The 23,685-nt window shown below is 37.4% G+C and overlaps 1 protein-coding gene across 2 annotated transcripts in view; it reads right to left on the minus strand.

Annotated features, from left to right (window-relative positions):
- AKAP6 (A-kinase anchoring protein 6) overlaps positions 1-23,685 on the minus strand; it is a 495,488-nt gene that overhangs the window by 281,705 nt on the left and 190,098 nt on the right. For both annotated transcript variants that reach the window (XM_036734767.1, XM_036734768.1), the window contains 2 exons: positions 15,441-15,537; positions 13,843-14,006 (listed from right to left, as the gene is read on the minus strand). In XM_036734767.1, coding sequence (XP_036590662.1) covers positions 13,843-14,006; positions 15,441-15,537 — 261 coding nt within the window. The remainder of the gene's footprint in view (positions 1-13,842; positions 14,007-15,440; positions 15,538-23,685) is intronic.

The raw sequence follows: 23,685 nt of genomic DNA on the forward strand, positions 1-23,685 counted from the left end.
TCTCTAACGTTTCTTGCTCTGGTTTTTGTTCTGTAGAATTTGTCATTTCAGAGACGAACAACAACTGAAATAAAAAATTCCACTTCTAAGGTAATAATAATGAGAGGCAATGTTGCACTGTGGGCAGAAATCAAGGAAGATCTAGAATTAAGTCTAACCAGATACATGGTGGCTGTATGACCCTGGACAAGTCACTTAACATCTCTCTGCTCTAGACAACTCTCCAAGACTATAAAAGTTATAGAATAGGTGCCAATAGGCTTTAATACAGGGCTTTCCTAACTGGGAGTATCTTATTCCAGTAAAATAATTGGCACATGTCACAACAAAAACAAAACAGCATTTTTTTAAATAGCGTAGTAAAAACAGGCACAAAACTTTGTATTTCTGTATGGACATTAACATCTGCAACACACTTTAAAAAGGCATTTAATTAGGAAACTTGGCAGTGAACGTGCCAATCAAGCTACCAGTTATTGAAAGCCTACTATGTGCACTGAACTGGTACAAGTTGTCCCCTCTCCTTTCTCTAATGAACTCTTTCCATACCCTGACTTTTGAAAGTTCTTGTCTTCCTTCTGGCTAATTTAGGTGCTACATCCTCCATGAAGCTTTCTCTGATCACTCCTCTCCCCATGTAGTTCAAAATATCAATCCCTTATAAAGTCCTTCTTTAAAAAAAAAAAAAAACCAACTTTATCTAGACCCTCCCTTTGCATTTATTGCATTCTACCTTGTTAATTTATTTTTGCATGTGCTATTTTCACTGTTCATTTTTAAGGTCCTCTAGGGCAAGGACCATGAAAGGACCATGACATTTGTATCTTCATATTCCCAATGCTTAGTACAAGGCCTTGCCTATAATAGGCTCTTAATAAATGTTGGTTGAATTGAATTGACAACTCAATTCATTAGAAAAGGGATGCTCGGACATAACCTAGCCTCAGTTTTTCTCCCCTGCAAGATGAGGGGACAGACTAAGATTTCTTCCAGCAAGAACAATCAATTAATAGGTGAATCTATGACCTATTCTTGTAGCAACTAAGAGACAGCTTTGTATATGTGCATTGCTACCACTACTTCACTATTCCCTGAATATTCACCCTTCTTTCTCTTGTTCCTTATCTATGTAGACTAGTCCTGTAGACACCACCCCTCCATCCGAATTGCGTGCATTTGTTTCAATTCAACAAACATCTACTCCAGACCTATTATGTACAACTCATTACACTGTGCTCTAGGGATGTATCAAGACAAAAAGGAAACAGCTCAATTTAAAAAAAAATGTGTGATCTAGTGGTAGAAATAAGATAGACACACTCAAATAACTACACCACAAGTCAAAGAATTAATTGATGCAATAGAATAGTCACCCAGAATGCCCAGAAATTGAGGGAGGACGAGGTCCCTTCTAAGCAGCAAACTCAAAAATGTTTCACAGAGGTAAATCTTGAAAACAGTGATGGCAATAGCAAGGAAGGAAGGAAGGAAGGAAGGAAGGAAGGAAGGAAGGAATAAAGCATTGTTTAAACAACTGATTAGATGTGAGGGAAAAAAAGGAAGGGAAGAGTCAAAACTAGCCCCAGAGGGTTTAAGACAGAAAGGGTAGTGGAGGTGAGGAGAAGGGGAGGAGGGAGGGGAAGGAAAAGGGGAAAGGAAGAGGAAGAGAAGGGAAGGGGAAAGGAAAGGGAAAAGGAGGGAAAGGGGAAGGAGAAGGGAAGGGGGAAAAGGAAGGGAGAGGGAAAGGAAGGGGAAGGAGAAGGGAAAGGGAAAAAGGAAAGGGATACAGAAAGAAAGGGGAAGGGGACAGAGAAGGGAAAAGGAAGAAGGGAAGGGAAAGGGAAGAAGGGAAGGAGAAGGAAGAGCAAAAGGAAGGGAAAGGAGAAGGGAAGGGAAAGAAAGGGAAAAGAAAGGGGAAGGAGAAGGGAAGGCAAAGAGGAAGGGGAAAAAGAAGGGAAAGGGAAGGGGAAGGGGAGGGAAGAATCTTTGAAGAAAGCAGAGGAGTGATTAGATAAGTAAGAAGAAAACCAGAAGTTGAGCTTTAAGGAAGAATGGACCCAAGAAGCTGAGACCTGTGCAGCAGAGAAACTGCACAAAGAGAAAGTCACACAAGAATAACACAATTAAGGAAAGACCACCACGGCCCCGAAGTGCCAAAAGTATGAATTGTCTTCGTCCTGTGTGTTCTCTAAGCATGTGCCTCTCTGCTTGTATCCTCTACCTGTGCTCCCTCCCATTCTTCCCACTGATACCGTATACAATTTTGGTCCTAGGTTTGTGGCAGGCAATTGCTTTTTATTTTTGTTCATGCTAATCCATCTCAGTAAATGCTTGAAGGAAGATTATTCACATCTTCCCCTTGAGGACCTCTCCCCACCATCCTCACTGATCACATAACATACCCCAGTCTCAGCTCCTACCCATACTTGCCTATGTATAAACCAACCCATGCAAAGACTATGCATTTTTTTTCACTTTTTTATTTTTCTTTTAATTTTTGATTTATGAAATAAAACAAGCATTTCCACTAGACAATAAAATAAAAAAGATGATTGCATATGAAACTGCAAATCTACCATATGCAACTTTCTATTCCTTCTAAATATACAACAAAGTTATCATGTAAATTTTTTTCCTTCCCTTCCCCCCTCTCCCGACCTATGTGTTTTTAAACAATTAAGAACAGCAGAAGGAACAATGCTAACCCTGGACCATTTCAGGATTATACTATACAATATATTATACTAGTCTTTTAAAAGCTAGATGTATCAAAATGATAATTTCTGCCAGAAAATTTACGTTATTTCAACTTTGGGATGATTCAGGTCTTTAAACAGAAAAAAGAGGCAGATCTTGCTCTGTCCCATGTTAACCAAGGACACATTTCCCACTCATTTTCCCCTGCATCCACCATAAAGGGGAGGGGAGAATGATACATAATCTGCAACAGCTCAATTTAAGTAGTTGCTGACTTAATATGTTAGTTAGAGATTCTGGAATAAACAGGAAGAGGTTTGGAAATGATAAATACTAGTCTTATTTAAAGGAACAGTAAATTTTCCACAATGGAGAAGGAACTCACTGGGGAAGAAATCATTGCCAACTATTTCTGAATATACTCAACAAACCCAAAAAAAAAAGAATTTTGTGGACAGATGTTTCAACTGAATTCCATCATCCCATCATAATCTCACATATTGTAGACATTTGCCACAGTGTCACCCAAATGACTCCCAAATCTTTTGGAGAATAAATGCTCCTGAAGGAAAGACTGATTTGCTAGCTCAATGCCATGTACACTTTGGTGACTGATATGAATGAAAATAAGGGAAAGTACCATCTGGGGGAATAATATATATGTCCAATACTGCATGGACTCAGTAATTTCTAATACAGAAGGCATTAGAAGAAGATGCTGTCTATAGATATAACTCCTATAGGATATCAAGGGAGAAGAGCCAGGGTTAGCACCAAATGCCAGGGCTCAAAGGGACAAATTTGTTCACTGTGAGGGTTAAGTTGGGAAATTCAACGTTGATATGAGCTTGAACCCATTTGGATATCCCATTTCTTGGACTCTTAGTTCACCTTAGATTATACCTACCTGCCGTGATCTTTGGATTGCGACATTCCTGCACTGTCAACTAATATTTCCAAACTTTAGCTGTGCCCCTTGAATATTTGGGGGTATAGCCCCTTCCCTATTTGTTTTCTTGTGATAATTCAGCCTTTGACCATATCTGAACCTCTGCTTTCTTCAGGCCCACTCAGAGATCTCTCAGTTACTGTGCCTGGACAGTCCACCTGTCCCCGTGAGTCTACCAGTAGCTGTGCTCAGGGGAAATAGTACAGCACATATGTTTTCCTATGCATTTGAGCAGAAAGTTTTCTGTTATAATAATAAATGGTTTTTATGTTGGCAAGATGTGTGAAGAAGAGGAAAAAGATTGTCTTTCTCTCTAATAGGATTATCATGGATGGACCAGGCCAAATCAAATCAACAAATGTTTATCGAGCCCTCAGAATATGTACACAACACTACACTAGTCTCTATGGGAGACATGGAAGAAGGCAGAAGTCTCTGCCCTCAGGGAGTTTAAATTAAATAGCATTACAAGATTAAAATGTCGGTTATATCCAAAAGGAACTTCAGAAACTATCTAATCCAATAGCTTTCTTTTACAGATTATGAAACTGAGGTCCAGTTAAATTAAGTAACTTGGTCAAAGTCACGCAGATAATAAACGTCCAAGGTGGGATGTGCACTGGGCTTCTCATTCCAAGGATCCTTCCATTATATCAGACTCCTTTCTCAAGGCAGTAGATGGCTAATTGCTAAGTACATGGTATAGATAACTAATACTGTAGCAGCTGATAAACAGAGAAGTGTCAAAGATAATCTTGAGGTTTGGAGAGTGGGAAAAAGGTGGCACCATTAATAGAAATACAGGAATCATAAAGTTGATATTAGGGGCATAATACAGAGTGACTCAATGATCATTTTTCTTTTTCCTTAATTTTATAAGCATTTATTGAAGAATACTATGTTTTCAGCACTGTGCTAGGCTCTATGAGTACAATTAAGGAATACACAGGACTCTCAATTAGTTTATAGACTGCCTTGTAGAATAAGACAGTGCCATGAAATCATTCAGGAATGATGTAAATGGTTTGACAATACTGAAAGTCATTTCTTGATCCAATCCCTGAAATTGGCTTTATCTTGGGAAGAACACAAGAGCACCAAATAATCTTACCAACAACTTCTGTTGCTATATTATAGGATTAAGAGACCTATAACATTGATCCCACTGAGTTAGCACCTAAGGCAACAGGCAATATGCTACTCATCTAACACATGTGTTCCTTTTTTGTTTTTTTTTTCATTTCTTTTATCCTCCCTCCCTCTCTTTCCCCTCCTCCTATTCCTGCTCAGGTCCTCTTATTTATTTTTTATTCATTTTTCTCCTATTCTCATCTACATGAACTTCTTAGCCCCACTGGTGAGGAAGCAAAAGAAGAATTAACTCCCTCCACAGAATGGTCATAGCTGGGAAAAAAAGAAACCCTCACAACCTAAGGAAAAATTACCCGAAAAATGCAATAAGGGGCTTCCCTAGGCATGGGACCAAGGCCTTCAATATGGTTAATAGTGCTTTCCATTAGTCAACATCTTCATTTAGTAGCCACAGGACAAAAGGCTATTTTTTGTCACCAAAGGATAGCTCCAATAACTTAAAAATGAAACCCTTGTTTACTTCAGCTACATCAGCAATACTCTAATTAATAGCTACGTACTCTTCTGAGTTTGGACAGCAAAAGAAAAGGAGAACTTAGACATTGTAATGCCGTCCTACTTGTCCAGATGAGATAATGACTCTGGTCTCTGTGTATGAGAACAGTTAATCAGGCATTTGAAGCATTCATAGCGTCTATGTGAAAATACCCATCTCATTTGAAAGCTGCCATTTTATAAGAAGTCCTGTGTGACTTAATAAACACAGCAGTCAAAGCAAAGTAATCCCTTTAGCACATGCTCTCCCTGTTTCTTTGCCAGAAAAAACACATTCCAGGAAAAAGCGTAAATCACACATACTGAGGTAATTGTTTCACACCTTCAAAGAACTGACGATTATTAATTTTAAACCGTTCTATTATATGCAATTCCCTGTGTTCCACTCTCCTTTTTGGGGTATTTAACAAATGCCTATAGAAGCAAAAACACTGAATTCTAATCTCAACGTGGCACCATTCCCCCACCCCTCTCTATGCCCCCAGAAAAAAGAAAACACAAGAAAACCCTGGAAAGCCCTGCTTGAGCATATCACATTGACTTTAAAATTACTGACACTATTATAGAAACAAAGTAATTTTCTGATGGATTGTTTCTGCTTTGCATGGTTTTAAAATTCACACACAATCTATTGTACCGTTGTAGCTATAGATATTACAGAGGAGAACCGAGGCACCCTTAGATTAGGTTAAAGAAAAAGTAAACTACCTACTCACGTAATTGACATTTCTTGGTATCGATTAAAGACACCAATGAAATTCACTCACACAGTCTTGCTGCACCAAATGTTATCCTTAAGGCTTCCAACAACAGCAGTATGGACTGAACAATCAGGATATACTGAGGTCTATACCTAGATAGGATCTACTATTAGCTTTCCTTCCTATTATCTTTTCCCATTTCCTCAATGATTTCTCAAATACCTTGTCACACTGATAGACCAAGGGGGAAAAATCTATAGGTTTCCATCTTCATCTTGGGTCCATCCACCATATCTGATAACATGCTAATTTAATGTTGCCTCAAGGAGACTAGAGGAACTTTTTTTTTTATTTTCCGTGTGTGTGTGTATGTGTGTGTGTGTGTGTGTGTGTGTGTGTGTGTGTGTGTGTGTGTATGCTCGAGTGCGCAGTCACAAGTTTAGTAATCACAACTGTTCTGCCCAGTGGTAATTCACCTTAGTTTCTATCTGCTAAAAACTCTTTTTCAAGAAAAGTTTCTCTTCTCAGAGGAAAAGGGAAGAAAAACACCCAAGGAGTGGTATAGAATCTACAAAAGACAGAAATAGGCATCCCCTGGTACCACACCATTTAATTCAGTGCTGTGTTTACATAGTTCAGTAGGAAAAGAGTAACCACTATTGTATTAGGTATTGCCTTTTAGAAAGGCTTCTTTGGGGAGTAGAACAGAATTTGGAATGCATTTGCTTTCATCAAGAACTCTATTCCATTTCAATCTGCCAACATCCTAATTAAGATGATCAGAATCTTAGGTGATCTATTATGCTAGATCTAAGATACCCTAGCATACATTAGACAAGATGTTACATGGTGTGCTTACATTTAAGTAATTAGATGACTGGGCAGGAAGCATGCCTTACTTCATGTTTTGGGCTTAGCACACTGTCAGCCTTAAATAAATAATGGCAATACCTTTGAGTCTCTTCTTCCTTGCTACCCTTTTAGATGCAATTTTTAATCTTAAGTTTTTAATTCTAGTGCCTTCTATTTGTACCTTTGTCTTGTAAGGGTCTTGTGACATTTTTTTTTCTTTTTGCACAAAAGAAGGTGGTTACTTTACCTTGCCCACAGGAAAAAATAAAAGTGATTCAAATATGTATATGCACATGTACATGCGTTTCTCTGTGCCAATGGGTATGGTGATTTCAAAGACCATAAACGGAAGCAGGTCAAAGGAAAGAATTTCAGAACTCCGACTAGCAGTCGATCTGTCTACTAATTTCCTTCCAGCAAGGTAGTTGCAAGGTTAAGACTACCCTGTCATTTCCCTAACTTGCTTGCTGGATTCTGCAATATAAACTTAAAGTGATCTTTTTCATAGAATCTCCTCTGTTTCTAACCCAAAGCAGAATCAGTTACTGTCTGTGCTATAATAAGTCAGTCAATAAATACTTATTAAGCACCTACTATGTGCCAGGCACTCTGCTAAGCATTGGGAATACAAAGAAAAGACAAAAACACTACCTGTTCTCAAAGACCACGCAGTCTTAAAAGGGAGACGGCAACAACAACAACAGCAATAAACTACTTACAAACAAGATAATAGATAGATCGATAGATACAGATGTAGAAATAGATATAGATAAATAGGTGGATCAATTGGAAATGATCAACAGAGGGAAGGCACTAACATTAAGAAAGATCGAGAAAGGTTTCTTGTAAAGGTGAGAGTTTAGCTGAGACTTGTAAGAAACCAATGAAGCCAGCTGGCAAAGACGAAGAGGGAGAGCATTCCAGGCATGAGAGAGAGCAAGTGAAAATTCCCAGAGTGAGCAGATGGGGTTTTGTTGTGGTTGTTGTTCAAGGAACAATAAGAAGGCCAGTGTCACTTAACTGATTGCAAAGTATTTGAAATTGCGTGAAGTGTTAGACTGTTGGGAAGTGAGGCAGGTAAGGAGGGAGGCGGGAAAGCCAGAGGATTTTATTTTTGATCTTGGAGGTGATAGAGAGCCACTATGTGCAAAGTGATATATACATATGTGTGTATGCATGTATGCATGTATGCATGTATGTATGTATGTATGTATGTTTACATAGTTTGATAACTTCATTTGGGAAAGTCCTGATCTTGATTCTTAGATGCCAAAGCAATGCCAGCTCATTGCAGATTTTACATGTGTGTGTGTATACACACACATATCCACATACATATATACATGTATGTGTTGGTATATAAATACACACACATATGTGTGTTTATATATAAATATGTGGGCATGTGTTTACAAAGGAAGTATAAATCTCCCACTGCTGTCACTTTTATGACTTTTCTGTGATAAGCCCTGTTTGGCAAACTAACAGTTACCCTGAATCTTCTGGTTAAGGCTGAGAGTCATGCGTGTTCTGTCACTAAGCAAAGTTTAACTATTCCTTCCAGCTTTCAGTTTTTGTTTTCACCATGAAAGGTCAAGAAAAGAAGGCACTGTTTCTTAGGGGTTAGGTATACACTGTGTCCTGAAATCCCTCTGGCCCTTTGTGGTATTCAAAATTTAACATACTGAAAGTCTCGTTTCAGGTGATAAACTATCACAAAACTTGCCATAAATACAGTGTATAATTACAAGCAAATTCTCCATCCTGAATGTGAGTGCCAAAGCTATATTTCTAGATCTGTTGAATTTCTTTTTTTTTTCTGCTTCTCCCCTTCCATGTATAAAAGACTCCATAGTCCTGGGAAAACACTTTTTTTAAAAAATGAAATACAACAAATAAGGTATGCTACAGGGTCCTGGGGGAAAAGTTTCCTTGAGTCTTTGAATTTCCTCCTATTCTATTTCTTTACAAGATTTCTAAGACCAAGTCCTTTTCTGCAGTCTCTCAAACAAGGTAAAAAAGAAAAATACCCCCTAGATATATTCTTTAGATTTTCTATTATGCTTCTCAGGTTCCCAATAGCTTCTGAAGTAAACTTAAGATGAATTCTAGAGTTATCTTTCCTGTTATGTTTTAATTTTAGTTACTCTTTCAGCTCCAAGATGAAATGGGTGATCATAACTGTATTTCGAGATGTATTTCATAGCACCCTTTCCACATGACCTATTACAAGGTCATATCCTGTAGTGAAAGTCTTGAGGCTGGTAATAGCCAGAAGAGTTGTTGTTGTTGCAATAAAGAAATATTGGGTAGCCCCTTTAAAAAAGCTCCACTTAAGGAAATATGGATGACTTCTTTTAAAGAAGAGAACAATGACCACTCACATAATATGTGTATAATGAGAAGTTATCATATAGAAATAATTTCTGATCTTAAGCTTATTTTCATTTTATGTGGTGATGAAAATTGTATATAACAACACTGTATATTACAATTATAAGCCTTGTTTGACAAATCAACAGTTACCATGAATCCTCTGGCTCAGGCTGAGAGGAGTTTCTGTTCAGATCAGTATTCCCAGCACTGGGAGGTGGACAAGACCTTAAAAACTGATCATCCTCCTACTTTGACCCACTCGTTTTACAACTGAGTAAACTGAGATTATGGGAGCCATCCATGGTCACTCGGGTAGTAAATGGTCAAGCCAAGATTTTAAACCGAATCATCTGACTCCAAACACCAGTTCTCTGTCCACTATGCCACAGTTGCTACTTATTCCCGGATCATTAAAACCTACTTGAATCATTCTGGTTTCCTTACTAAAATCTAGTAAACATGAAAAGTCAATTTTGGTTTATTCATTCGAACTTGTTAAAGCACTTATAAAAAGTGGACTGTGTGCACCAGATATTGTGCCGGGTGCCAAAGATACAAAGACAAAATGGAAACAGGACTTTTTCTCAAAGAGGTTACATTCTATTGGAGAGATAATACAGAAAATGTATATAAAATAAATACAGGTAAATGGGAAGGGGAGCAAAACATTAGCTGGAAAGATTAAGAATGGCTTCATGAACAAGGTGTTGATCGAAACAGCATTCAAAAGGAAATAAGGGATTTGAAGAGGCAGAGGTGAAATGAGAGTGTTCTAACCATAGATGAGTCGATCATTTCAGAGTTAATACAAACTAATTTACTAGAAGGGAGGTTAGGTGGTGCAGTGGATAGAGTGCTAGGAAGAGCCAAGAAGACCTGAGCTCACATCTGGCCTCAGACACTTACTAGCTGTGTGACCCTGGACAAGTCACTTAACCCTGTTTGCCTCAGTGTTTTCATCTATAAAATGAGCTGGAGAAAGAAATGGCAAATCACTCCAGTATCTTGCCAAGAAAACCACAAAGGGGGTCACAAAGAGTCGCACATGACTAAAAAAAAACCCAACTGGACAACAAAATCTACTGGAAAGAACATTGGTTGAGAATCAGAAGACATGGACTTTAGCTTTGGATCTGCCAGTTTAAGTCATTTAAATTTAACTCAATAAACATTTATTAAATAACTTTTATATTCGAGTCACTTACCTATGGACCATCAGCAAAAAGGCACAAACTAAATATTCTCTGCCCTCACGTAGCTTTTCTGTTTTGTTGTTGCTATTGTGTCATTTCAGTCATGCCTGACTCTTCATGACCCCATTTGAGGTTTTCTTGGCAAAGATACTAGAGTGGTTTGCCATTCCCTTCTCTAGCTCATTGTACAGATGAAAAAACTGAGGCAAACAGGGTTAAGTGACTTGCCCAGAGTCACACAGCTAGTCAGTGTCTGAGGTCACATTTGAACTCAGGAAGATGAATCTTCCTGACTCCAGGCTGGGCCCTCTACCCACTGCAGCCACCTAGCTACCCATGGATTCTGTTCAAGAGTTGCAAATTATATATAGATAAATAAATAAAAGCTCATTTGAAGGAAAGAGCAATTACAACGAGGGGAATCAGGGAAAAATTTGTAGAAAAGGTGACACATGAACTGATGCCTAAATAAAGAAACGGATAAAATGGAAAGAAATCAGCAGAGAGTACATTCCAGGCCGGAGACTGGATGCCTAAGTAAAGGGAGATGGAATGCCAAGTTGAACAAACAGTCACTACACAAGTTTGGTTGGAATGAGGAAAGTATGAAGGACAGCAATATAAAATTTCTGGAAGCATAGCTCAGATTCTATGATGAAGAGCTTGAATTTTGTCCTAGAGACAATAGGAAGCTATTTCAAATTTGTGAGCAGGGAAGTAACATCATCACACCTGTACCTTAAGATGAATTTTTTTGGCAGTAATGTGGAGGATGGTGAGTCCAAGCCTTTACATGATGCCTCACACATTGTCTTTGTCTCTGAAGAGAGAGAATATTCTCCCCCATATCTAATGCTTCACAAAAATGTCGTGAGACTTAAGTGAGATTCTGGTTATCCTTTTGCTTAGAAACTCTACAAAAAAAATGACACTGATTGTTATTGCATATTATTTGTCAGCCAGTTTTACAAAATATGATTGTTTTAACTTAAAAAATAATCATAAGATGTTTGGTCGTTTTTTAATAAGAATGAGGAAAAGCATAAAAATTAAATATTAAATATGTCATGGTATAACAGGAAGAAGAAAAGATACATGAAATAGGGGTGCTTCATCACATCAAATGAATGACTTAGGTCAACAGGTCAGAATTTGCATTTTTCCCTAGGCCCCTAAAGACAATGTAGTCACTATCATCATTTAGCTTCTAAAATCTTTTGCATAGTTTATAATGATCTATTCCTTCAAGCAGGAGGAATAGATGTTGGAAAAAATAACAGTACTTTATTTTTATATCATGCTTTCTGGTGTATAAAAATCTTTAGATGACAGCTTCCTATGTAAAGATAGAATAAGTTAGTGTTATAAGTTTAAATCACAAAGAAGCAAATTTAGGCTTGATATAAGGAAAAATTATCTAATAACTAGAGTTATCAAAAGCAGAAGGGACTACCTTGGGAAATAGTAAAGTCCTCCTCAATAGAGGTCTCTAAGTGAAAACTAGATGGCTATTTGGGAAGAGAGATTGTAAAGAAGATTCTTGTTCAGGTGTGGTTGGACTAGATGACCTCTGAGTTCATTCCCAACTCTGAGATCCCGTGATTCTATACCCTTCCACCAAGTGCTAAGTTTCTATTATAAGCATCATTTCTTTTCATCTTTCCCTGTCAATTGTGCCTTAAAATGAGGATGATTCTAAGGGTTCAGCTAACACTGTGATGTCACATAATTTTACTGGTCCAATGTTTCAACTGGACAACAGGCTGTGTCCCTGCCAACCTGAATGAAATGTCAACCTAGAGGTGATGCCCAGAGTTGCTTGTTTCTCTCAAAATGTTCTTCCATCTAATCAATTTCTTTGTGGCTTTTGATGATACCATCATCTTACATTTTCCCCAAGCAAGAAATCTAGGAATTTTTTCTGAGTCCTGACAATCTTTCCTTTGCACCTGTAACCTGTTGCCAAATCCCACCACTCTTTTCTGAGCATTTTCATGCTGTTCCTTTCATCTTCACCCATACCTCATGGCTATACCATCAGTCTAACATTTTGTCATTTCTCATTGGTGGCTTCCTGCTCCTTAAATTTGGTTTAGTTCTGCATTAAGAAGCCTATTCCTTCCACTCTTCATTCAATTTTAGTAAAGTCAAACCAATGCCTTATCTTATGCCAGTTTCTAGAATATCCAGATTTGCGCATCACATGAACTCTCTTTTCAAATATCTGTCAAAATTCAGTCGTTTCCATGATACCTTCTCCATGTTAAACAGAAACCATGATTCTATTCCTCCTCTAATTCCAGCAAACATCTTAGTTATTCTACTTTTGAAACCTATAAATCCTTAAGCTTATGAATTATGTTAATATGATTCAGCCTGCACCCTTGCCATGATGGTCTCCCTGTTGTAGAGTTGTTTGTTAGTAAGTCTGTCTGCATTTAAGAATGAGTTCCAAGAATATCTGTTTAACTTACTCTGTGTAACATTTAGCACAGTGCCAATCCACACATGGGTGCTGAATAAATGTTATTTGATGATGATTTAATTGCTTTGCCAATTCCAGGAATAGAAACCATGAATTCCCCCAAGTAACAATAAGTTTCACGTGCCGAGTGTGTTAGCAGACTGGTTTTCTGTTTTTGCTTATGTCAGACTAACAGCAGAGGAAGAGAAAGACACCATGAAGTTAATGCTTTTGGATAAAATCATATTTTCCACCCATTGGCTAAGGGCCTCTCCTTCCAAATGGAGTAGTTCTAGGTGAGAAGCCACAATGCTGAAATTCCAACTGTATGTTTCAATGGTTCTTTAGTAAATGCAAAATGGAAACCCAAAACATGCCAAGAGGTATTTTTAAAGGACTTCTTGCATTCAATGCATCCACCATTATAGAGAACTTACACTCTGAGCAAAAAGATTTGTTAGCAAAGCATATGACCTTCTTCCCACTACAATGACCATCCCCTAATTAGGCAATGCATCTGATAGTCATTAACAGGAATGAGATAATGAATCACTTTCTCTCTTCTTTGTTAATTTGCTGTAACCAAGCGGCTAATGGATGTCAGAGCTGAGTGATTGCACTGATTATAGTGATTTATAGTTGCAACAAAACAATTTAAAACCATTCTGATTATTCATGCTAAAGATGCTTTATGTTTTGTTTACTAAATGCTTTATGTCCCCTTCCTTCCAACTCTAATTCACACCTCCCCCTCCCCATACACTGAAAGGCATCTTCCTGAGAAACTTAAAAGTTGTAAGCTTTTTTATTGTTTCAGAGTAAGCCATATCATTTTGTTTATATATAAAAAAAGTTTACCCAGTAGAAATGAAAAGCCTTAGGGGTGGAAAGAAAACTTCAGTGGTGCCTAGTTCAAAAGAAGAGAGGAATAAGAGGAAATACGGCAAACTTCAAGCCACTTACCTTGGGGCTTCCAGTCCCTTCCTCATCCTCTGTAGACACATCAGTAGCCAGGATCTCTGCTTTGATGATATCCAGAGCCCGAAGAATCCAGCTGTGTTGCCGTTTGATTTGCCTCTGCAGTTCCTTCCATTGACTTGCAATCATCTGCAGCATGTCCTTCAGTCCTTCTCGAAAACGAAGGGAGAGAGGAAAAAAAAAAAGCAAAAGTTGTGGGTTTGATTGCATCTTTAGTTACTGTTCTTTACTTGGCGGGGACGAGAATAAATGGAAATTCAAAACAATTTCCACAAAAGCACCTTGGCACACACCTCCCCCACTCTATTAGTATTATTACTTGTCACTCTCAAGAAAGACTGGAATTTCTTGCATTCACATTTTCAGCAGGGCAAAGTCAAAGTCAAAGGACATCCAGATCTGCTACTCAACCACACTGAGTCATGGTTTAAAATTCTGTTTGTACTTCTTGATGGATGGATGTTGGACAAAGGGCAGCTAGATGGTGCAGTGGATAGACCACTGAGGCCTGGAGTCAGGAAGACTCATCTGCCTAAGTTCAAATCTGATATGAGACATTTCTGAACTGTGTGATCCTAGGCAATTGTAAAATCAGGTGGAGAGAGAAATAGCAAACCATTCTAGTGTCTTTGCCAAGAAAACCCCAAATGGGGCCATGAAGAGTCAGACACGACTGAAATGACTGAACGACAACAACCAAAACGGATAAAATCATGATTAAAAAATTAAAAATAACTGAATGATTTCTGTTGTTCAAAGATAAGGTCCCATGTACATTTGTGTAGAGATTCTGTAGATGAAGTAACAAGAACCAGAGAAATGAATGGGAAAAGGCAAAGCAGTTCTGATAGGAAGTGCAGTAAGTAGGCCAGAATTCTGACAGCAAGCTTTAGCGTTGGCATATCTGATTAAAAATTCTCGTTAAAACTGGTCATGGTAAGCCCTAAAGATACTAGCTAAATTCTAATTCATCCCATCTTGAGGCTGTTGCATACAAGGATAAGCATAACCAAATGACAAAACTGTTTTTAATTTATAATATGTTCCTCATAAATGCATTAATAACAGGGAAGGAATTAGTTTAAGGACCAGAAAACCTACTAATGCAATTATCAGAGCAGAACATTAAAAAAAATTATGTGTATGGCTAGGCATAGAAACATCCAGCTATTTCTATACCTTCTCCCTTATATCTAAAGATATATCTATAAGTACACTAATGCATATGCATCGATATCCATACATGCAATCCTCATTCATTATCTTAATGTTATTTCCGAAGCTTCTACATCAAAGACTGTGTCAACGTGAAGTTTTCAGTGATGTGATTTCCACTGAAACTCAGCTGAACAGCAAAACCAAAATAAAATGAACAGGACTATTTGGAGGCAGTATTTCATTTTATAAGTATCACAGCATTGTATGCAGTATATGAAACATTTATAAATCTTGAAGGTCAATCTGATAATGTAAATATTAATAATACATAAGGAAGTGAATATATGCAGTAATTTACAGCAATGCTTCTTCATTCCTTAATAGTCTGGAGACATAAAGACTTGCAATATTTCAGGAGGATTTACCTGATTTGTGAGATACAATAAGCTCCAGAAGTTGCTGCCCTTCTTCCACCACAGCTTCCTTTAGAGCACAATGACTGTCTACATTCAATTTAAAACTCTGCAAAAGAAAAAAAGGAAAAAAGTTAAATATATATGTAAATATATTTAACATTATGTTATATATGAGTGTATATATGTATGTACGTATATATACATATGTGCGTGTTTCTATATACACATATAAACATAAAATCCTAAAGTACAAGTTAACCGTAAAGTACAAATACAAAAATGACTTACTACATTTTATCAAGAACCACAGCCCAATTTACCCAATAGACAAACTAATTTGCAATAGTAAAAGCTATTGATATTTGGGATCTGGGCTCAAAACATTTCCATTAGATTAGTAAAGTGCATCTGTTTGGAAACAGCTGACAAATCTAGAAATTCATTAGGTTTTTATGAAAAGTCACATCCCGAAGGCTATATCAAGAGTAGCAGTATTCTATAAAATACACTGAATTTATACCAGAACATATGAGCTCTTTTTCTTCAGGTTTTTTTATGTTAGTGATAGCAGTATTTATGAAACCATAAAAAATTGGCAGCATAAAATATATTAGCCTTATGTGCACATATATAAATCCATTAATATAGTAGATGTCTGATTCTTCTCTGCGTTATTCCCATGCCCCACCCCCACAATCAGACAGACAAGGAGTTTTTAGACATCTCATTAAAACTTAAGTCAAATATTTTTCTAATCTTTACTATTATTTTGAAATCTATCCTTTGAAATATATAGCACGGTATAGCGGGTAGTACAGTAGCACTGTGGATGGAGTATCAGGCCTGGAGACAGGAAAACCTGAGTTCAAATTTGGCCTCAGACACTAGCTGTGTGACCCTGGCCAAGTCACTTAAACCTGCTTGCCTCAGTTTCCTCATTTGTAAAATGAGCTGAAGAAGGAAATGGCAAACCACTCCAGTATCTGTGCCAAGAAAACACCAAATGTGGTCATGGACAGTCAGACACAATTACTGAAATGACTGAATAATGACAACAAAAAGCATGGTATAGTGGATAGAAAGCTGGTCTTTGCTTCAGGAATACCTGGTTCAGGCCTCACTTCTCACTCAGTTTGCTGAACAAGTAATTTAATACCTCAATGCCTCCAGGCAAATCTCTAAATTAATATGCTGCAGAATTGTTCCTCATCCTCACTTGGAAAGGAAGTTTCTTCACTGAGAGTTTCTTATAACAGGGAAATCACAGGTCCAGACCAAAACCATAAAATTCCTTATAATACCACGTAGCTTGCGGTGTTGTAATATGGATGGTATGATAGCATCCATGTTAGGGACATTTCCCATCATGTGCCAGTAATCAAGTTAACATCTATAAAAAAGAATGCAAGATAAAGATGACTGAGAAAGAGTATTTCTGTCCTAGAAGTCAGGGCTCCATGTTTTAAGCTCCGCTATTTAATTTTCTCTCTCTCTCTTTTTTATACTCATAGAATGACAGGTGAGAACAGGTGAAACTTCTGAATGTCGAATCATGGGAATTGCCATTGATGGCAGCAGGATGGCTCACAATGGAGGCAGCACCCATTGGGTAAGATTGTGTGATTTTGAGTCAGGGAGACCCAAGTTCAAGCCCTGCCTCAGATGCTTACTGGTCATGGATGACTCTGGGCAAGGCACTTAACCTATCTGTGTCCCCATTTCTTTATCTGTAGAGTCAAGAGGTTAGCCCTCCAAAGTCCACTCCAGTTCTTAATCTTCGATCCTATACTACAATTAGCCTTTGGAATAAGTCATTTTCCTGTTAAGACTATGGTCCTTAATTTAACCAGCCAATACTGTCCTAGGGACTGACGTTTAGACATTAAATTTTGATTTTTCAATGAGTAGCTTCCAAAGTGTCACAAATCTTCTTGTCCTTCTAATTGGGTTCCTTCCAAGTTTTCTCTAAAGCTTGGCTACTTACATTGATCCTTGATATCACTGGCATAGATAATTCTTCTATCAGCTGGCCTCTCATTGTCTCCTCATTCTGTGCAATTCTCTTCCACCTTCTCCTATAAATCCATCCCACATTGTCTGCTAATTTTCACAATATATGGAGCACTGTGATTCTTAGCTACTGACCATCCATGCAACATCTCTCATTCTTGCTATATGACTAGCCCAACTTCTCTCGCCATGGTTTATGTCATTGATGATGTTTTACATGACTTTAAAATCAAATCATTCTTGATAATAAACTGAAGTTGATTTGCACTCAACATGCAAATTTCCATTGTATTTAGGGTCACTTGCAATTTAAATTCTTCTGATCTAAATCTCTATTTGCAACCATATAAAATTATCTGGATTTCCCATAAACAAGACACTCCATTTCTTGGCTCCAGGGATTGTAACTGTCTACTATATCTGGAATGCTCTCCCTCCTCTGCTTCAGCTACTGACCTCCCTGGCTTCCTTTAATCCCAACTAAAATCCCACCTTCTACAGGAAACCTTCCCTGACCCTTATTAATTCCATTGTGTTCCCTCTATCAATTACTTTCTATTTAGTCTATGTATAGCTTGTTTTTATATATTTGTGTACATGCTGTCTTCCCCGTTAGATTGTAAGCTCCATGAGGGCAAGGTCTGTCTTTTGTCTCTTCTTGTATCCCCAGAACTTAGCATAGTACCTGGCACAAAGCAGGTGCTTAATAAAGGTTTATTAAGTGATTGAATGACTTGGACAATACTGATATAGAAAAGACGGAGTTTTTCAGTAGGGAGTTGCTAGAGATCACTGAAAGTACTACATAATTTCCCAAAGGTGATACAGAACAAGATGGCTTTCTTTTTAGATTATGATATCAAAAAGAGCTTTTTTTTCCCTAAAAAGTCATGTTGGGGAAAAGAAGAGAATCCACAAAGGGATTGCCCCATAGTCCTCACTTGGGGCACAAAGTAGCTCTATCCAGAGCTTAGAACTAGAGACCTTATTCTGAAAAGGAGTGGGCATTCAATAATTGCTTGTTACATTGAAGTGAACTGAGGATGTTAAGCCTGGAGAAAACTGGTTCACGACTGGATCAGGCAGTGAAAACTGAAAGCCTGTTCAAGTACTGAAAAAAATTGGTAAAAAAAAATTATTAATGAGCCATGGCCAGAGATGTTCAAAGGATCACAGAGAACAAGAAAGGTACTGCTGGAATGAAGAAGGCAAACATTGCCTCCATTTTCCAAGAAGGAAAAATAAGGGAATCATCAGGGAAATCTAGGCTTCAATTTTTGGCAAAATTTCGATTATTAAAAGGATATTCAATGAAAATTTAGAAAGAGAAGCTGCAATCACAAAGAGCCAACTGAGTTTCACCAAAAAGATGTTAAAAACAGACTGTCTTTCTTTCTTGTTTTTTTTTATTTCTTTCTGATAGTGCTACCTCACTGGTAGATCTAAAGGGAAGCTACAAGCATGACATACCTATATTGTACAAAAGCACTTTGACTAATTGTGTCATGCTATTCTTGTGGATAGAACAGAGAAGTACACACTGAAATAGAACAAAAACATGCATTTGGAACTGATTAAATGTCCAGCTCCACAGAGTAGTCATTAATTAGTTTATGATCAACTTAGAAAGAGGTCACCAGTGGTATGCACTTAGGATGTCTATGTTTGACCGTGTGCTGGATGCCAATGGCAACATGGATGCCAATGACTTAGATAAAGTCAGAGATAAAACACTTATTACCAAATTTGAAGATGATACAAAGCCTAGAGGGAGAGCTAATCTACTGTATACAGACTTAGGATTGAAAAAGATCTTGGCAATCTAAAACAATGGACAGAATCAAGATGAAATATAATAGGGATAAACATAAAGTAAAAGAAAGATAAAAGATAAACATAAAGCATAAAATTAGGTTCAGAAATTCAAGTTCAAAAATAAGATGGAGGAGACATATATAGAGAGTGATTCTTATGGAAAAAAATCCATCAATAAATATTTATTAAGCACTTACTTTCTGCCAGGTACTGTGATAAGTACTAGAAAGCACTGGAAGAAAAATTTAGTGTTTCTATGGATTGTAAATTCAATATAAGTGAATTGTGTTATGTGTAACTCCCAGGGGAATATGAGCTCCTTGAGGGCTGAAATTGTTTCATTTTTGACTTTGTATTGTCATGGCCTAACATGGCATCTGGCATACAATAAACATTAATATGAATTTGTTGAATTGAGTAGAGCAGCCAACAAAGCTAATGCCATCTTAGCATTAAAAGAAGCATGGCATCCAGAACTAGAGGTTATGGGTCTGCTATACTCTATGCCCTGATCAGGCCTTATCTGGAGTGATATGTTCATTCTTGAGACCCACAATCTAGGAAGGATATCGATAAATTGAAGAGCATTTGGAGGAGGTCAGTTAGGCTGATGAATGGCTTTGAGTTCATGCAACATGAGGAATAAGTTATTTTTCTCCCATACATATAATGTAAGCTTCTCAGATACAGGAAATGTTTTGTTTTTATCTTTGCCTTCCAGAACCTAGGAGAGTGGCTGGCACATAGTAGGTATGCAATAAATGTTTGTTACATTGAATTGGATGGGGTGTGTTTTAGCCTAGAGAAAAGTGAGGTGTGATATTTAAATATTTGGAGTGCTGTCACTTTGGCAAGGGAATAGGTTGGTTCTAGTTTTTCCCATAGGACTGAACTCCAAAGCAATGGGTAGAAGTCACAAAGAGGCAAATTCAGGTTTAAGTTCTGGTCAATTTTCCTAATAATTACTACCATGCAAAAGTAGAATGGCATGCCCCAGGAGGTGGTAGGTGCCACTTCCCATCACTGGAAGTATTTTTGTAACCCTGGCCTCTTTCACCTACAGGCAGTTAATTAGCTGAAAGGAAATATGGAAATTATTAGAAAGTCTGACCTTCTTGGTCCAGCCTAAATGGCCATGAGTCAGGTATATTATAGGATGGTTTCCTGTTCTGATCAAGATGGACTCTGAAATCTCTTCTTGTTTTTCTGACTCTTTCTCCTATTCAGACTTGGATAAAGCTCATGATCATCTGTCACAGCCCCTCTAAGACATACTGATAGACTAATTCAAGTGCCTATCCATCCATGTCATCATCTGGACAATATGCATTTTCATCCACTTAATTTTCCTAGTATGAATAGCTAAATTGATCTATTTTAAATAATGACAGATTTCACTATGGAAGCTTCATTGTATTCCAAGGTATGATGTAATTGGTATTATATCATCTGCTAATTGGAGTATTTATTTCTAAACCTTGCTCCTAACAAACCACAGGGAATCTTCTTTCTGTTTGAGTTCTGCATAGGATATTCTATATCACACTAGCAGAAGCCTTAGGTGAACATATTGTATCACTAATGAGCATTTATTGAACGGCCCCTGTATGTATAACAAAGTAGCCTGGCTTTTGAATAATTTATAAAGCATGTAGAGTTATACTGGGGAAATAATATAGATATAAAAATCATAAATATGAAAACAAACATAAGAAGAATTTCAATGAACAAGCATACGTGGTATGCAGAAAGGGAGCAATGTTGGTTATTCTGTAATGATTTGTGTATCTGGACCAGCTTCTAGTTAGTTAGGGAGAGTAGGGAGAGTACCAGGGATGGTTTGAATGCATTTTTAAAGATAACTTAGGTGAATTCACAGAGAGAGAAGCAAGAGGGTCAAATGGAGTAAAGAATGGAGGGGACGTGGGAACTTCATAAGTTATTTGGTTCTTCCAAGTTTGAAGTTAGTAGTTTTGAATCAAAGCTATTTGATAACCAAAATTCATCCGAGACCAGTACGATATTCAGTTCTAGGAGCCACAATTTAAGAAAGCTATTGATAAGCTACATACAGAGATACATACAGATAAGAACATACAGAGTAAGGCAACTAGGGAGGTGAAGGTCTTTGAATTTAGTCATTATAAGTAGCAGTTTTCCCCTGATAGAATGTTAGCCCTTCCAGGGCAGGAACACATTTCAATGCTCCCATTTCAAAAGAACACCCAGAAGGATCCCTGAAAAATCTTGCCAAAACACTAACATAAAAGGAGGGAAGTTATTAGGTTTACTAGATTACTAGGATAGTGTCCAAAAAGACAGGCTTCTTCAAATTTTCTTGTAATATCACCCTTTATGTCTAGGTCATATATCCATTTTGACTTAATCTTAGTAAATGGTGTTAGATATTAGTCTAAGTCCAATTTCTGCCATACTGCTTTCTGGTTTTCCCAACAATTTTTACCAAATAATGAATTCTCATTCCAAAATCTTAAGTCTTTCTACTCGTCAAATATAGGTAGGAAAGAAAGGAAAACAGAAATTTACATAATAACTTTATTATATATATAAAAGGAATAGCAAGTTGTACACAACAGATTTGCTGTTTCATGTGCAATTATCTTTTTTTATTATACTATGTTATGGAAATGCTTGTTTTGTCCCATAAATTAAAAATAACAGAAATAATTTTTTAAAAGACTTGGACTTCTTTTTCAGAGCATCTAACTCCTGCCCTCTTTTCAACTACAGGTAGATAATTAAGTAAAAGGAAATATGGTAATTATTAGAAAATCTGACCTTATTGGTCATGCTTGAACATGGACAATGTCAACTTTGGTACTTTGCCTTCGATCTCCTTTTGCATCTGAGGTTTAAAAAATTTTAAATCTAAAACAGCCCCAAATAGAATGGTGGGGACCAGGGGGAGGATCAAGGAGAAAACTTGAGATGGAACTCAAAATAGTCCCAAAAGACTCAAAGAAATCTTCCTACCCAACAATTTCCTGGAATGAACCCTATTCTAGAAGTTTCCTCACAACTGTGAATTTAGCCTGGTGCTAACAATATTTAATTTACTGTTTACTTAAAACAGACTTGTGTTGAATGGTATGTAATCATGTGCTTCACAAGAGGTGCATCAGGCATATGCCTCAAAGCAGAAGAGAACGTAAAGGACCTGAGAGTAGGTTGGGTAATTTGAGATAATTGAAGCCAAGAGTATAGAATAGATGCAGCTGGGTCTGGCACAGTCTCAAGATGACGTGGATGCATTTGATGGGAAAATTGGAAAGGATGAAGTATTCACTATTAGGAAAAAGATCAGCTTGATGCCCTGGAAAAGAACAATTTAACATAAATATTACCCAAATGTTACAATATTGCTTGATTTTCAGGTGCACCTATTAACCATTAATAATATTAACCAAGAAATCCACAATGGGTCTCCTTGGCAGCATCTCTAAGGAGGCCCATCTTTAGGATCTTCAATAAAATATCTAACTTTAAAAGGACCCAAAGATTGCCTTACTTTATACTCAAGGATAAAGCCAGGATGCGAGGAATTTCTGCCTTTCTACGAGGAAAAACAGCTTCTTCCTTAATGCCACACAATAATACCTTATAGTCAAGAGCCACCCTCTAACTCCCACAGTATTTTCTGAAAATGGATAAAATTCTCCCAAGACTGAATTCAGAGCAAGTGCATTGCCCGAGATGAGCACCCTAGTCTCCCATGCCATTGATTCTAGGAAGCACCACAAATATGGGAAGGGCCTTGTGAGACATGAGAATGGTAGTTTCCCTAAAGATAAATTTGGGAAGATAATTTTAAGCCGCATCTTAAACCAAGCAATGAAATGACCATGAAGCTTGGTCTAGCTGAGGTCTTCTTATCCTTTTTTCTTGTTTCAAAGACCCTTTTGGCAATCTGGTGAAGTTGATTCTCAGAATAATGTTTTTAAAAGCATAAAACAAAATACATAGGATTATGAAGGAAATCAATTATACTAAACTACGGTAATCAATTTTTTAAAAGTTCGTAGACTCAGGGTTAAGAACCTCTGGCTTCCAGCTATAATGGTAACAGAGGTTTCCATAACTGTACCCCACAAAGTGATGAGCTTGTATAGATCCTGAATGTGGCTTCCATGAGAGATTCTATGTGTATTTATGAGGCTTGGCTGCACTATGATTATATTCCACAGGAAGAATACACACACACACATGCACACACACACACGTATATATGTACATGTACATGTATATGTATATATGTGTGTATACACTCCCCCACTATGAAGATGTGCATATATGTGTATATATACATATGTGTGTATGTATATATGTGTGAATACATAAACATATAGCTTAATATGTGTGTGGTACATATATATGATATAGGGGGCAGCTAGGTAGTGAAGTGGATAGA

Source organism: Trichosurus vulpecula, chromosome 8 (genome assembly GCF_011100635.1).
Source record: "Trichosurus vulpecula isolate mTriVul1 chromosome 8, mTriVul1.pri, whole genome shotgun sequence".
Classification (NCBI taxonomy): domain Eukaryota; kingdom Metazoa; phylum Chordata; class Mammalia; order Diprotodontia; family Phalangeridae; genus Trichosurus; species Trichosurus vulpecula.